The sequence below is a fragment of the Salvelinus fontinalis genome, chromosome 4 (genome assembly GCF_029448725.1).
Source record: "Salvelinus fontinalis isolate EN_2023a chromosome 4, ASM2944872v1, whole genome shotgun sequence".
NCBI classification, from domain to species: Eukaryota; Metazoa; Chordata; class Actinopteri; order Salmoniformes; family Salmonidae; genus Salvelinus; species Salvelinus fontinalis.
The window spans coordinates 46747681-46763907 of record NC_074668.1 but is presented as its reverse complement, the minus strand read 5'-3'; the positions used below and the strand labels follow the sequence as shown (position 1 = coordinate 46763907).

The 16227-nt window shown below is 41.5% G+C and overlaps 1 protein-coding gene across 2 annotated transcripts in view; it reads left to right on the top strand.

Moving 5' to 3' along the window:
- Positions 1-14413, top strand: part of ksr2 (kinase suppressor of ras 2) — a 197218-nt gene extending 182805 nt beyond the window's left edge. Inside the window, exon 24 of one of the 2 annotated variants that reach the window (XR_008759197.1) lies at positions 1885-4058. Coding sequence is in view for 1 of the 2 variants with exons in the window: in XM_055920366.1 (XP_055776341.1) it covers positions 7844-7850 (7 nt within the window). In the remaining variant the exon portion in view is untranslated. Of the gene's footprint in view, positions 1-1884; positions 4059-7843 lie in introns of those variants that run through there. The other variant, XM_055920366.1, reaches the window with a different exon arrangement.
- Positions 14414-16227: the final 1814 nt, after the last annotated feature.

Sequence of the window (16227 nt, the reverse complement as noted above, 5' to 3'; positions counted from 1 at the left end):
AGCGGCTCCTGTCTGGCGGACGGCTCAGTGGGCTCATGGCAGACGGGCGGCTTTGCAGGCTCATGGCAGACGGGCGGCTTTGCAGGCTCATTGCAGACGGATGGCTCAGATGGCGCTGGGGAGACGGATGGCTCAGATGGCGCTGGGGAGACGGATGGCTCAGATGGCGCTGGGGAGACGGGCAGTTCAGTCATTGCTGTGCAGACGGCAGACTCCTGCCGGCTGAGGCGCACTGTAGGCCTGGTGCGTGGTGCCGGGACTGGTGGCACCGGGCTGGGGACACGCATCTCAGGGCTAGTGCGGGGAGCAGGAACAGGGCATACTGGACCCTGGGGACGCACATTAGGCCTAGTGCGTGGGGCCGGAACTGGTGGTACCGGACTGGGGACACGCATCTCAGGGCTAATGCGGGGAGCAGCAACAGGATGCACAGGACTCTGGAGACGCACAAGAGGCTTAGTGCGTGGTGCCGGAATTGGTGATACCGGGCTGGAGACACGCACCATAGGACGAGTGCGTGGAGGAGGAACAGGGCTCTGGAGACACACTGGAAGCCTGTTACGTGGTGTAGGCACTGGTGGCACTGAACTGAGGCGGGGAGGTGGCGCCGGAAATACCGGACCGTGCAGGCGTATTGGCTCCCTTGAGCATTGAGCCTGACCAACCTTACCTGGTTGAATGCTCCCCGTTGCCCGACCAGTGCGGGGAGGTGGAATAACCCGCACCGGGCTATGTAGGCGAACCGGGGACACCATGCGTAAGGCTGGTGCCATGTAAACCGGCCCGAGGAGACGCACTGGTGGCCAGATATGTAGGGCCGGCTTCATGACATCCGGCTCAATACTCAATCTAGCCCTGCCAGTGCGGGGAGGTGGAATAACCCGCACCGGGCTATGCACACGTACAGGAGACACCGTGCGCTCTACTGCGTAACACGGTGTCTGCCCGTACTCTCGCTCTCCACGGTAATTACAGGGAGTAGGCGCAGGTTTCCTACCTGACTTCGCCACTCTCCCTTTAAGCCCCCCCCAAAGAAATTTTTTGGGTTTTCCCACAGGCTTCCTACCGCTTCGTCGTGCTGCCTCCATTCGCCGGTATCCCTCCTCGCACTGCGCCAGAGAATCCCAGGCGGGCTCCGGCACTCTCCCTGGGTTGATCGCCCACCTGTCGATCTCCTCCCACGTAGTGTAGCCCAGATCCTTTGTAGGTTCCTTTTCCTGTCTCCGAGCTAGCTCCTCATATCGCCGCCTCTCTGCTTTCGCTGCCTCCAGCTCAGCTTTGGGGCGGTTATATTCTCCTGGTACCTCCCGGTCTAAAATTTCCTCCCATGTCCATGAATCCTTGTATTTCTCCTGTTGCCGCTGGTCATGCCGCTTGGTCCTATGGTGGGTAATTCTGTCACGATCGTGTGGCGGATTAACGGACCAAAATGCAGCAGTTGGAAAATATGCCATCTTCTTTTATTTTAACACGAAGATGAACACGACACAAAAACACTTTAACAAAACAACAAAATAACAAAACGACCGTGAAGCTACAAACGTTGTGCACAAACATACAGGCTACTAACGTTCTTACATAGACAATTACCCATAATCAATGAGAGCCTATGGCTACCCTAAATAAGGCTCCCAATCAGAGACAACCGAAATCAGCTGTCTCTAATTGGGAACTCATTCAGGTAACCATAGACTCTCCTAGATAACTAACCAACATAGACAACTCTAGACATATACACTCAACACAAAACCATCTACTACACCCCATAACCCCTTTACCAAATAAACACCCAAAACCAACAAAACATAAACATTCCCCATGTCACACCCTGACCTAACTAAAATAATAAAGAAAACAAAGAATAATAAGGCCAGGGCGTGACAGGTGTACAGGATTTTTGGCTTACTTTATGAATTGTGTTGTTGATTTTGTCTTATTTTTTGTTAATTCAGATGTATTTTTCTCCATATACCTTCTTATATTACGTAATCATTGATGCTGTGTTTCTTTTCTGATTCAGTCCTTGTATTGTAGAGTATAGCTCCAAAAGCTTGTATTTATCGATGCTTTATGGTCCATGGCTTAGTGACGGGTAGATTCATCAGAAGCCATGTGTGAAAATAGTGCGGTTCAAAGGCGTAAGCACTGCCTCCTGAGTGGCGCAGCTGTCTACAGACCCGGGTTCATTCCCGGGGTATGCCACACCCGGCTGTGGCCTGGAGTCCCATAGGATGGCCACAATTGGCCCAGAGTCATCCGGGTTAGGGAAGGTTTTGGCCGGTGGGCAGTGGTGGAAAAAGTACCTAATTGTCATACTTGAGTAAAAGTAAAAATACCTTAATAGAAATTGACTCAAGTAAAAGTGAAAGTCACACAGTAAAATCCTACTTGAGTAAAAGTCTAAAAGTATTTGGTTTTAAATATACTTAAGTATCAAAAGTAAATGTAATTGATGAAATATACTTAAGTGTCAAAGTAAAATAATAAATCATTTAAAATTCCTTATATTAAGCAAACCAGACGGCAACATTTTCTTGTTTCTTAAATGTACGGATAGCCAGGGGCACGCTCCAACACTCAGACATAATTTGTGTCAAGGAAATTGTATGAAGTAAATAGTACATAATTTTCTTCAGGAATCAAATCAAATCAAACTTTATTTTTCACATGCGCCGAATACAACAAGTGTAGACCTTACCGTGAAATGTTTATTTACAAGCCCTTAACATAACAGTGCAGTTCAAGAAAGAATGTAGTGAAGTAAAAGTAAAAGTTGTAAAAAAATATAAATAGTACGGTAAAGTACAGATACCCCAAAAAACTACTTAAGTAGTACTTTCAAGTAATTTTATTTAAGTGCGTTACACCACTGCGGGTGGGTCTTTACTTGGCTCATCGCGTTGTAGCGACTCCTTGTGAACAGTGTTTCCTCAGACACATTGGTGCGGCTGGCTTCCGGGTTAAGCTGGCGGGTGATAAGGAGTGCGGTTAGGCGGGTTATGCTTCGGAGGACGCATGACTCCACCTCTCCCGAGGCCGTTGGAGAGTAGCAGCGATGAGACAAGATCGAAAATTGGGTAGGAAAAGGGGGCTAAAAAAATCATTAAAATTTAAATAAAGAAAAAACACTAAAGCACTGGAAGCATTTCTACTTGCAAATTTCTACTTGCAAATCATACATGTAACATTTCTACCGCAATCACATATCAGTAGTAATGGAGGAATAAAAATCCACTAGAGAAAAACTGTTCGGTCAGGCCAGCTGTTGTTTGTAGGCTACATCTCCCTGTTTAATGATTAGTTTGTGTTCGCAAGGTTGACAACATTAGCTCATTAACTCTTCGTTAAGTCCTTGCAACAGTTGCTTTTGTGAATAAAATGTTCAATATATTTCCTTTAACATCCTGTGTTGTGTGCTTATTCTTTTACCATTGATATGTTCTAGGCTATTTTGAGACCTTAAGGAGGATCGGGTACTGCTGGAATGTCCTCCAATGGCATGTCCATCTTTTTGTGAGAAATTACACTGGTCACTCAGAACATTGGTAAAGTATTTATAAAGTTTAAATAGCCCACACGTTAGAGAAGGTCACACAAAATACTTAACTAATGATTAGTAAATGGTTTGTAAGGACCTATATTAAACATCTTATGACTGGAGTAATGATTAATACATGATAAATAAACAATTTACCAAGCATTAGAAATGCTTTATTATGTGTAGTTATTATGAAGTGGTACCAATATTCCATGTGAAATCAGCAGTTTTGGTGTACAGGATTGTTGGCTTACTTTATGAATTGTGTTGTGATTTTGTCTTATTTTTTTATTAATTCAGATGTATTTTTCTCCGTATACCTTCCTATATTACATAAGCATTGATGCTGTGTTTCTTTTCTGATTCAGTCCTTGTATTGTAGAGTATAGCTCCAAAAGCTTGTATTTACCGATGCCTTACGGTCCATGGCTTAGTGACGGGTAGATTCATCAGAAGCTTTTTATTTGCTCTCATCCTCAACGAAAAATGTATGACAATAAAAATATGTTTTCATTTTGGATGTTTTTTGTTTGTTTTTTACTCATCGTATATCTTACCCTCTCCTTTTTCCCCTTGTTTGCACTTTTTACTTTGAAAACTTTTAACACCCAAAGATCTTTATTTAAACTGGGCCAAAAGTCAGTTTCTAACATCAAATCAATTGACATTAAAAGGTCTATAAAATCTGTTAAAAAATATTACTGAAGCAGTTAAACACACATCTGGATTAAAGGTATTAATCAGGAAAAGTTTGAGTCGCATCAAATGCAATGGACTTCAATGGCATCAATCTCAACCAACAACCCATCAGTAGCCCTTCCCGGTATTTAAACAGTAACGAGCTTCAAAATGGCAAGCCTATCATCCATGTTTTTTTATGGACATAACACCTAAGCTATGTGTGTAAACGAGATTAGTGAGATGTTGCAAAATGCAATTACAGTATATCTTGAAAACTTGATTGCTGACATTGCAAAACATTTTGGGACTGTATCAGTGGATTAATGGGATTAATGGGGGGGGGGGGGGGGATATATATATATGTCCTTTTAGCAAATTGGCAGCAATAGTGTATTTGCCTGGGTCTCTTTAGGTCTGTAGGGACCTGGAAGGTTGACTGTGCCAGGGTCCTCCTTTACATATCCCAGAATTCACGTAGAATGGATCATTCTCCTCATTGGCTCTTCCCGTTGTATTTTGATGTATTTTTTGGCCACACATTCCTGCCTGCCCAAAGAGAAGGAATGGTTCAAGACCATAGTTCAGGGAAAACTCATACGATGCTGTGATGTCGCATAATTGTTCAAATAGCGCATTCCCACTGAGACTTCAGGTTATCTTGTCTAAAGCCTTGCCTCTGTGAGGGAAAGTCACAACGCCTTTGTGTAAAGGGTTCTTCACAGGGTTCTCCTATGGGGACAGCCAAATAACCATTTTAGTTTTTTTCTAAGAGTGTGGGGAGAGGAGAGAGGGAAGACCGAGAGACGGAAGGGGGAGGTGGATGGGTGGGTGGGAGCACGGGGTCCTCCACACATTCCCTTCTTCCATCTCGACCTCCTGTCTTCCATCTCTACCTCCTGTCTTCCATCTCTACCTCCCACTCCACTACTTCTGACCACCCCCACTCAGGTGTAAAATTCACATCAATTCTGGAGATATCTTTCCCAATGATGGTGTAGTCAAGTCTTTTGAGGCAAAGAAATAGCTGTCTACTTACTCAAAATAGTTGTTTTTGTTGCTGCTAGGAGATCATCTGCCTTGTTGAGTGTGTGGGGAGATGGGGGTTAGGCGGGGTGTGTGGAGAGGTGGAGGGAGAAGGGTGGAGAGATGGTAAATTAGGAAATACCAGTAACACCATCGGATCCTGGGTTCTCCACCTCTAACGGGAATAATAATTAACTCATCATATCCTGATCCTCACACAATTACCCCAAATGAGCTTGATTACTTTTCTCCTGTTCTGTACGTCAAACACATGTACATCATTTCCTGGTAAATCCCCTCTAAACGAGGAAGATCTGGCGGAGTAATTATCCCATAGATTCTAGAATGCCGTCATTAGTGACGATGTCATGCCCTGGTGATGAAGATTCCATTTGCAGGTTCATCAGGAGTATATTGTTCTTTCATGCCAAAAATCTGGGAATAACAAAAATGATATACACTAAAAACCTGTAGACTAGACTAAAACCTAAACCCCACTTGAATGAAATGTATGTTTCTTTGGTGTTGTTTTTCCTAATGTTTCGCATGATGTTTCGTTGGAACCTTTGGATCTGTCCATGACCATCTTCTCTCTCCCCCATCATGTATATTTTGCTTTGTCCATTGTAAAGTTGTCATACAGAGAGCTGAACACAGAGCAACACAGGCTGCAGGTAAAGAGACCTTATTTCTAAATGCTGTCCCTGTTGTACCAATGGCTTCAGTATGGTTTCTATACCAATAGGTATAGGTAAAGTATGTAAGACCCAAACATGATCCAAGGTCTTGCATATCTCACTAAGAGAGAGCAATGAAAGTTATACCTTTACGGACTGGAGTAACTGAAACGCAATGAAGCAAAATCTTGTAAGATAGATTGGAGCAACTGCTAACTTAATGAAACCTATAGCTTTAAGATTGTATCAAAACAATGAAGCACATGCAGTAGCTTTAGAAACTGCCAATTTGGTGCAACAAATGAGCTGTCTGAGAGCTAGCGGCAGTTTCACAGCCTCCAAAGTGTGTGGGCTTTATTCCTCCAAACACACCGACATGCCGTACTTCACTGGAAATGTAGTTCATTAGGTGTGCAGCTTAGTTTGAGAAGCCAGGGAGCTAGAGAGGGGGGAGAAAGAAGAGAGGGAGAAAGATTGAAAGAGAGAGGACAGAGAGAAAAAGAGAAATAGAGAGGCGTATACCCTGAAAACAATCGTAAAGATTTCCTGAAAATTCTTCCTTTAGTTGGCTATGTTTTGGACCAGAGCTTGCATTAATTCATGCTCTAAGGTGTCAGATTGCCCTCTGGCTGTCACACATGCTCCTCTACAGCAAGGAAACACCTGTAAAGTTACATCTCAAGCATCTGGCGACCTCCCCCTCTTCTCAAGAGAGCCAACAACTCAAATTCATGCCAAGACTTTTAGTCGCCCTTGATTGACTACTGTAATAGTGTGTGTGTGTGTAGGTGGCAGGGAAGTCAGGCGCAGGAGAATCGAACTTGGTATAAAAGGAGTCGTTAAATAGACTTAACAAAACTCCAAAACCAAAATTACAAGATAAATAAAAGTGGGTACAAGAACCCGTCGTGCACCAATACATAATACACGAACATACAAACAAACAATCTCCGACAAGGACATGATGGGAAACAGAGGGTTAAATACACAACATGTAATTGATGGGATTGGAACCAGGTGTGAAGGAAGACAAGACAAAACCAATGGAAAATGAAAAATGGATCAGTGATGGCTAGAAGATCGGTGACGTCGACCGCCGAACACCGCCCGAACAAGGAGAGGGACCAACTTCGGTGGAAGTCGTGACAACTACATTACATTTTTCCACATTCCTAACCCCACAAATCTTTTCAGCCATACAACATTGTGCATTGCTCACAACCTTTTTGGATTATTTTGGGATATTATTTGGATTAAGAATCTAGTGGCCAAATAAGAGAGAAATCCCCTGGGACTGGACAGATACCCAAAGGGTAGTTCTGGTTCCCTCACTGACAGCCACATGGCAGACACACGTCAGTTCATACTGTAGAAGCCCAAAATAAACCTTACATAAAAGAAAAGAGAGCAGGCAGGATGTGATGTGACCCTTTCCTTCCCTGCAGCACTCCCCATGTTGGTCCATCTGCCAGCTAAATGAATACTGTACCAGTGAGCCTCTCAGAATAGCGAAGGCCTATTGTAGTTCTGCTAGATGCCAAACAATGTCATGCTGCTGTATAGATCTGCTCAGCTAGTATCAGGGAGTTGAAGGTGCAACATAAATAGTTGGATGATCATAAATAGATACTGTAAATAAATATCTAAACAAAATATCCCTTCCAGATCTAGATAATTTATCAAACGTCTCGTTTTCTAAATTTTAAATTATGCCCCTGTCATGTAGTCCAAGTGGGAATTCGTGTTTGTACGTTAGTGTGTGTCAGTGTGTGTGTTTCTGTGGGTGTTTGGATCTAATTTTCTCTATTTCGTCTCGCTATCTTGGTGTTCCTCAGGGCGTTGCAAGGTTTAAAGGTTTAAGGAAGACCACTAACTGACTTAATGTTGTTTCTTGTTTTTCCTTACTTTCCTTCTTCTGCTCCAGGCTGTAACAGAAGTAACCATGGGACTGTGTCTTTGCGTGGTGAAGCTTGTCCCCAGCTCCTTCAGCTTGCTTCTGCTCCATCACTTGCGCACCCCCCTGTCCCCTCTTCTCAACTCTCCCCGTTCCCCGCAAACCCCTCCACCCAGAGCTCAATCAGCTTTCCCCATCCTCTTGCTTTAGCCTCACTTGCCCACCTCCTCTCTCAGCCTCCTCTACCCCCGGCCTCGGCCTTATATGCCCCAACCTTTCCCAACCCCCTAAGCCTCTGCTTCGACCCCCTCTGCCTTGGCCCTCACCCCAAACACACACTCTCTCTAGCCATCACCTGATGGGAACCTGTGGGGGTTACGACACCTGACCCTTGACCTTACACTGCCAGAGGGGTTGAGAAGAGAAGACAGACAGACTACATACAGTCTACAGAACAGATCAACAGAGATGCCTTTTTCCGCTCTACAGTATGCCTAAAACTTTTTCCCAAAACAACATCTAAAATCTTTGGAGTCCATTATTCATTCATTCCATACAGGTACATCTAATTTTCACATCCATCTCATTTGCACATTTGTCATTTGCAACAGTGTTCATTAATCTGTAAACACACAGTTTTCCAGCTTTGTGGCTAATTCTTAAAAGTGACATATTGCATCCCATTTACCTCCAGATACTTTACGTCATCCTCATCACATCCAAGATCCACTAAGACAGAGTTTTTATTTATTTAAATATGGACATGTTCATAAAATTGACTCCATTTCAGCATATAGCTATTTACCCTGTCCAACTCCTTCAACAGCTTGGAAGTACTTTGGTGAAAACAAGCCAATAACTCATATCACAACTGGTGTTTATGTTCCAGTATAATGACCATGAAGATAGTCTTCTGGATGAGTTCATTCGGTCCTTACACTTTCCATGAAATTTCAATAAATAACGTTATACTATGTTTTCTTCTTTCCCCATCACGCTTGTTTTTTGACAGAATGAGCAACTTCTCTTCTCCCCTTCACTTCAGTGTGCACACATCCACCAGTAGTGCTGAGCGAATTGTGCTTTTTGAGGTCGATTCTGTTTCGGTTCGATTATGAAAAAAATAAGGTTTTCGATTTCTATTTTTTTGGGGGGGGGGACGACATTAAATACATTATATGGGTTGAATGCTGTAACAACACAGAATAAAACAATTAATAGAAGTCCTATGATGGTAGGGACTGCCCATTACTGCTTACTACAATCATTTATTCACATTACTTTAGTTTAATCAAATATATCAGCTGGAATTAATTTGTTGTGTAAATTACACTTGTTTTATTTGATGACTTTATTATTTCATTCCCAGTCATCATCTCATCTCTATAGAGCTGCTGCTTATGCTGTCTGACAAAAACACAATTTTAGTAGTTCTTCAAAGTAAATAAGGCATACTTTTATGACTGCTGAATGCCAACTATAAATCACTTAGATCATGTATTTTCAAGAAGAGAAACCATGCAAAGCAACTGCTCTCTATCCATCTCGATCGCAGGTTCTTCTCTTTTCTCTCTGCTCGACACAGACCGTACAAGTAGGCGCGCAATGGATTATGGTCATTGTATTTGATTACCACATTCTCTGCACTAAACTATGTTGAATATTGGCCTGTTGGAAACTACAACTCCCTACTACATCACACAGTTTGAGCTTGATCTAACTTATCTCTAGAGAAACTGGCATCAGGCTACAGATAAAAAAATGGAACGAAATGGAATTCAAATAATTTGACCAATCAACTCCGACATTGTCAACCCCATATAGAGTACTGCACATTACCAATTGATATTACTTTGTTATTAGCTACTGAGCTGTCATTGAGAGGAACATACGGCACATACATATCCATAAACACGGTACATCCATAAAAGTCACCCACCCCTTTTTCCCCAGTTATCTGCTTCAGGAATTGTTAATGTCTTACTGGATGGTTTGGTCAAAATAATTATTGAATGGAGCAAGATTTTTGAAGGGGACCTTTGTGTGAAATTTGGTTTTAATGCGCTTTTCTTTTTGGCTTGTTTGTTGTTGTTCTGTGGCAAAGAAGCACAGAGAGAATGTGATCTTAAGCAGGTTGGTGTTGAAAAGCCCAGACCCGACATATAAACTAAACTTTTAACAAAAGTGACTCCACGTAACCAACTCTATTACAAGGTCTGCTAACTTAGGAATCTGCAAACTCTTTAATAAAGTGATATAATTGGCTGAACGACAATTGGCTGAACTGACAAAATTAAGCGGTTTCCATTGAATGAATTAGATAATTATGCACAAACTAAACCGTTACTAGACAGGGCTTGGATGTGTCCCCATAAGAGCATTAAAACAGCTTATTGATATTCCTCACCAGTGTAGTTGTTGTTTTAAACATACCTCTAGTCTAGTTGATGGGACTTTTACACCCTAGTCATTCCTGTAGAGTTTGGAGAGCTAATGGGAGAAGGCAGGTGGTGAGAAAGAGCTAATTGGTCAGAATTATGTGTTTGTTTGTTTGTTTACTGTAGGTGTATGTTGTGAGTAGGCAATTGTGTGTGTGTGTGTGTGTGGGCACATGTGTGGGTGCATGCGTGTGTGTGTGTGTGTGGTGTGTGACTGTGCGCGTGTGTATGTGTTCATGTTTGTATGAGTGTTTGTTTCTGTGTGTTTATGTGTGTGTCAGTACGTGTGCGGGTAATGTGTGTGTTTATGATCAGTACACCCCCCACGCATCTACACTCTTAGAAAAAGGGTTCTTCAGCTGTCTCCATAGAAGAACCCTTTTGGGTTCAATGTAGAACCCTCTGTATAAAGGTGGGTTCTACCTGCAACCAAAAAGGGTTAGTCAAAGTGTTCTCCTAAGGGGACAGCCAAAGAACCCTTTCAGGTTTCTAGAGAGCACCTTTTTTTCTATGAGTGTAGCGTGTCTGATTAAACATACAGATATGGAGTAAATGAATTTGCCGCTACAGCAGACAAAATGCTTAATCCACTCTCTCATTTTCATATACCATATCCCAAATATGTTATGACTTCACGGCATACTTTTTTCTCATCCGCCTTACGAAATATTATTTTTGTTTCTCCCTCGTGGGCTATTGATATGGCATACTATTCCCTATATAGTGCATTACTTTTGACCAGTGCACAATATAGGGAATAGGATGCCATTTGGGACATAGCCCAATAATCAATGAATTGATATGGAGTATTTGGCTGCACTCCAAATAGCGTTGCGTATAGGCGGATGGTGTTTGTGATGCTGTGGTTCTGCCTACTGAAGTATAAATCCTTCACAGCTCATGTGATTTACAAATAATTCACATTAGAGCAGATTTGACTAAATAGCCTAGCAAGTGTTGAAGGGAGAGTGATCTGATAATGAGCACCCCTATTTTTGATTCACTAATTGAGTTGGAAATTAAATATGAATTCTCCCTGTACTCTAATTGGCAACTGCACTTAAAACAGCATTGACAACATGCTCCGCTCCTCCACCTCTTACTCCTACTCCTTAAATTTGATTAAATTCCATGCGGGAGCAACAACAAAAAGGAATTCATTCATGAGTCATCTTTGTCTGTCCCTGCCTGCTCTGCTGTTTTTAATGCAGACACTCCCATGCCCTTTTGGCAAACGCAACTTAAACATATTAATGCTTAATAGTGCATAAAAACATGGAATAGGTCTAATCTTTCCAATTTGTATCAGACATATACCGAATAGACTATGAATATTGGTAAATCGTGACCTTGAATGACTTCCACATCAAATGTGTTCTACAGCAAGAGTTAGTCTTGTATCTTTCAATACATATCAGCATAGATTATGGCCAGTTTCTTCCACTATTAGTCCCCACCACGTTTCGCCTATATATGACTGGATTTAATGACACATGAAATGTATGGAGGTTATGTTTTGACCCCGTGTGCTGTTCTATGGTTCTGACGTTTCATGACTGTGTTCTGAGAGGCAAATGTGGGCAGTGGACAAACCAAATGCCTTTCGGTCCTGTTGCTCTTACATTTGCCCCTGAGCCTCCCGTATGCACTGCTGTAACCAAGGCCTGGTGAGAGCAAGAGCAGCAGGACTTAAAGACAGAGATCAGCTCATGATCGTATGAGAGAGGAGAGGAGAGCTCTACAGAACTCTATAGCCACCAGCACAATTCATTCCATCATACAGACCTTAAAGCCTGACAACCTCTCCGCTGACACGAGTCCCGCCACCGCACCACATGCCACCGACCTTCTGGCAAAGCAGCTTTTAGTAGGGAAAATGCTAAATAAATCCACCCAATCTGCCAGAGAGAGATATGTTTATAATGTTAATAATGGAATGCCCCCCCCCCCCCCCCAAAAAAAAATCCAAATAGGAAAAAGACAAGGTCTTATTTTGTATGTTGTATGGAGGCCTAACAGTAAAACATACTTGGTTCATGCATAGGCTACATGCTGACTGCAGCCTGCTTTGAACCACTTCCACACCTACTTAAGATTTGATTTGATTTGATTTGATTTACTTAGTCCCATAATGTAATCATCCAGGCCTGTAAAAAACACTCAGCAACAACCTGATTATTACTGAAACAACTTCAGAGCAGTAGAATCTTAGGTTTAAAAAAAAAAAAAAAAAAAGTTCTTCAGCTGTCCTTGAAAAGACTACTTTCGATTGTAGATAGCACCTTTTATTCTCATTCTCAGTGAACTGAAGAACATCATTCTACAGTACCCATTTCTTAGTCTGACTGTTAAAGTACAACAATGTACAATGGGTACAATGATGCAGAAGGGATTAGTACTACAGTCTGGTACAGTACAGTTGAGTCAAGGAGGAAGTTTCTGGTCTAGGTAGGTAGCTCTTACTGTACAGTATCTTCACAAAACCTTGTCCACCTGAGAATGTACTCTACATTGTAGCACATGTAAACCATATGATTGAGTTGTTTGAATAGCATTCTTTGCCTATACATTTTTCTATGACATTTTACAAAATAAACTGATTTAACCCCCAAAAAATTTTGGGGTCAATTTCTTTTATAGGTTTGAGTGTCTGAAAATCTTCTTCTCCACCTTATATACTGATATTTTGTGGTTATTTTGAATGTTTTATCCAGAGCAAATACCTCTGTGAACTCCATGAAATGTATGTTGCTTTCCTTACAGTCGCTTGTGAAAGTATTCACCCCCTTGGCATTTTTCCTATTTTGTTGCCTTACAACCTGGAATTAAAATAGTTTTTTTGGGGGGGGTTGAATCATTTGATTTACACAACATGCCTACCACTGAAGATGCAAAATATTTTTTTATGTGAAACAAGAAATAAGACAAAAAAACAGAACTTGAGCGTGCATAACTATTCATTTGGCGAACACCAATTGTGTTTGCTTATTTTTTTCTTTAAGCAATGGCTTTTTTCTGGCCACTCTTCCGTAAAGCCCAGCTCTGTGGAGTGTACGGTTTAAAGTGGTCCTATGGACAGATACTCCAATCTCCGCTGTGAAGCTTTGCAGCTCCTTCAGGGTTATCTTTGGTCTCTTTGCTGCCTCTCTGATTAATGCCCTCCTTGCCTGGTCGGTGAGTTTTGGTGGGCGGCCCTCTCTTGGCAGGTTTGTCGTGATGCCACATTCTTTCCATGTTTTAATACTGGATTTAATGGTGCTCCGTGGGATGTTCAAAGTTTCTGATCTTTTTTTATAACCCAACCCTGATCAGTACTTCTCCACAACTTTGTCCCTGACCTGCTTGGAGAGCTCCTTGGTCTTCATGGTGTCGCTTGCTTGGTGGTGCCCCTTGCTTAGTGGTGTTGCAGACTCTGGGGCCTTTCAGAATAGGTGTATATATACTGAGATCATATGACAGATCATGTGACACTTAGATTGATTGCACACAGGTAGACTTTATTTAAATAATTATGTGACTTTGAAGGTAATTGGTTGCACCAGATCTTATTTAGGGGCTTCATAGCAAAAGGGGCGAATACATATGCATGCACCACTTTTCAGTTTTTTTTTATTTTTTTAGAATATTTTGGAACAAGTAATTTTTTTCATTTCACTTCACCAATTTGGACTTTTTTGTGTATGTCCATTACATGCAATCCAAATAAAAAATACATTTAAATTACAGGTTGTAATGCAAAAAAAATAGGAAAAACGCCAAAGGGGATGAATACTTTTGCAAGGCACTGTATCTGATAGGCCTACTATTTTTTGCTGCAGTACAATCATCATCATCATCATCATCATCTTCACCATCATCATCATCACCACCACCATCACCATTATGTCATACTTGATGCTGTCCTTGCTCTTTCTGATGTTAATGTATTTGAAGGAGCAACGCTTTCTTGTTCAAACAAAGATGACGGATCTACAGTTGTACATTTGTACAGTGGTATTTATAAAGTTTTTTACCCTTCCAGAAAGTATTTATAGTTTCTTCTGTTCAACTGAATGTCTATGAATAAATGAAATCGGCAGGCCTTGTTGGTACTTTGTTTGTGTTATTTTGTGCAACTATTGAATTTGTTCTACTGTCCAGCCAATAAAAACCTATTCCTCTACATGGTGGAATTTCTGTTTTATTGAGTTTTGTATTGATCTTTGTTTGCACTGTAACCTAATGTAACATACACTTATAGTAAACTGGGCGTTGTTCTTCAAGGAATAATTTGCTGTGATTACATTGTCTATTTTTTTTACATCTTTAATTAAACACTCTATACTCTATACAATTCTTTCAATCGACACGGTTTGCCAATATGTTGTTTATGTTTCACACAGAGTTTTGTCATATATTTCTGTCCGCCAGTGATATCTGTCGGCGGGATGAGACTGTGGGTTAGGAGGGAAAAAAGAGAAAAACATACTGGCTATGAGTCATATTTTGCCCCAAGATATCATTAATGCTGCCATTAATGTTGCTAATTTCCTATCTTGTCCTGATATTGAAATTAGAAAGTTAATTTATTATTCCCTTGATATTGACCAAGGGCAAGTTATTCGGCATATTTAAAATTCATTATAAGTCTCCATACAGAATCTTAGTAGCTTGTGGCAGTCACTGTGATTTTCTTGCATCTTCTAGCGTCTCCCGAACCATGCCCCTTGTCTTTGCTTATTCAACTGCCTTTTGAGAATCCCAAGGTAGAATTAAGCATTATTATTCAATTCTGATGGATAATACAGATTGTGGTGTTCCGGCTGAAATGCATTCTACCGATGGATCTCACGTCACTCCAACCCACTTTACAGTATTTACCCAGTTACACATAAGCATCCAATTTTCTTAGAGTTGAGTAAAATCACATAATGGTTTTGGGAGCTGTAACCAGTAGGTTCTCCTCACAGGTTAATGCCTCCAATTTTCAGAAGTAGTCGTGTGTGGTGTACAGACAGTAGTTTAAATTGATTCTGGCCCCCAAGACTGATGTTGCACTCCCTTGGCTCTCTGTCCCCAGAGGTTAGGTTATGGTTGCTAGAGCTCTGAGTGTCAGAAGAAGTGTATGGGATGTTACACAAGTGGATAATTGTCACTCTCAGTCTGTCAGACTGGTTATTTGGTATTGGTGCTCTCTAGTCAGGAACACATTTTCTTCTGAACATGTGACCTGTCCACGTAAAACTCTAGACAATAAAACCCACAATTACTATAAAACAATACATTCCAATCACTTCATCTGAAACTGAAGTAGTGACCCTAGTTATGGACTGTAATTATGGGCTACTGTATAACAAGGCCCTACACACGTGTTACCCACTTTCTCTGTCGATCACACACTCAGGGACCAAGCACCCATATCCTAGACTCTGTGGACAGGGATTCAACGAAGCACTACAGTCTAGTTATAGACTATAACTATGGTTCTGTTTTTCCTGTCGGGTCTATTGGTGAAAAACTCAGGCCCTAATTATAACTGATACATTGTCCAATATGAGGGACTCTGTGTAGCACCGTCCCCCTCTATAAAATACAACACATAACACTGAGACAGTATTTAATTGGGTCTCTTGGAACTGTGTTTTAGCTCATGAAACTCACTACTGGATATGAATGAAGGCTACAATTACGCAACAGTGGTTTAGGCTCAATGAAGTCAACATACAGAAGAGGACCTCTTTTGCTGTTAATAGCTCTGTAGAATCCATTATTTTCTATTTCGTATGTGAATATTTATTCAGCCATTTTTTAACCTGTTGCCACCACGGTTTAGTCATTTTACGATGAGGAGATACAGTTTGAGATACATTCACTCCTCTTTGAAGTTCAGTGTCCACCTGTATTAGAGACGGTCATTACTAAAGGGAGGCGTGGCAGTGAGGCCGTGGACAGCTAGGCTCATAGCCAGACAGTGTTATTAGAAGTCAAAAAGTCAAA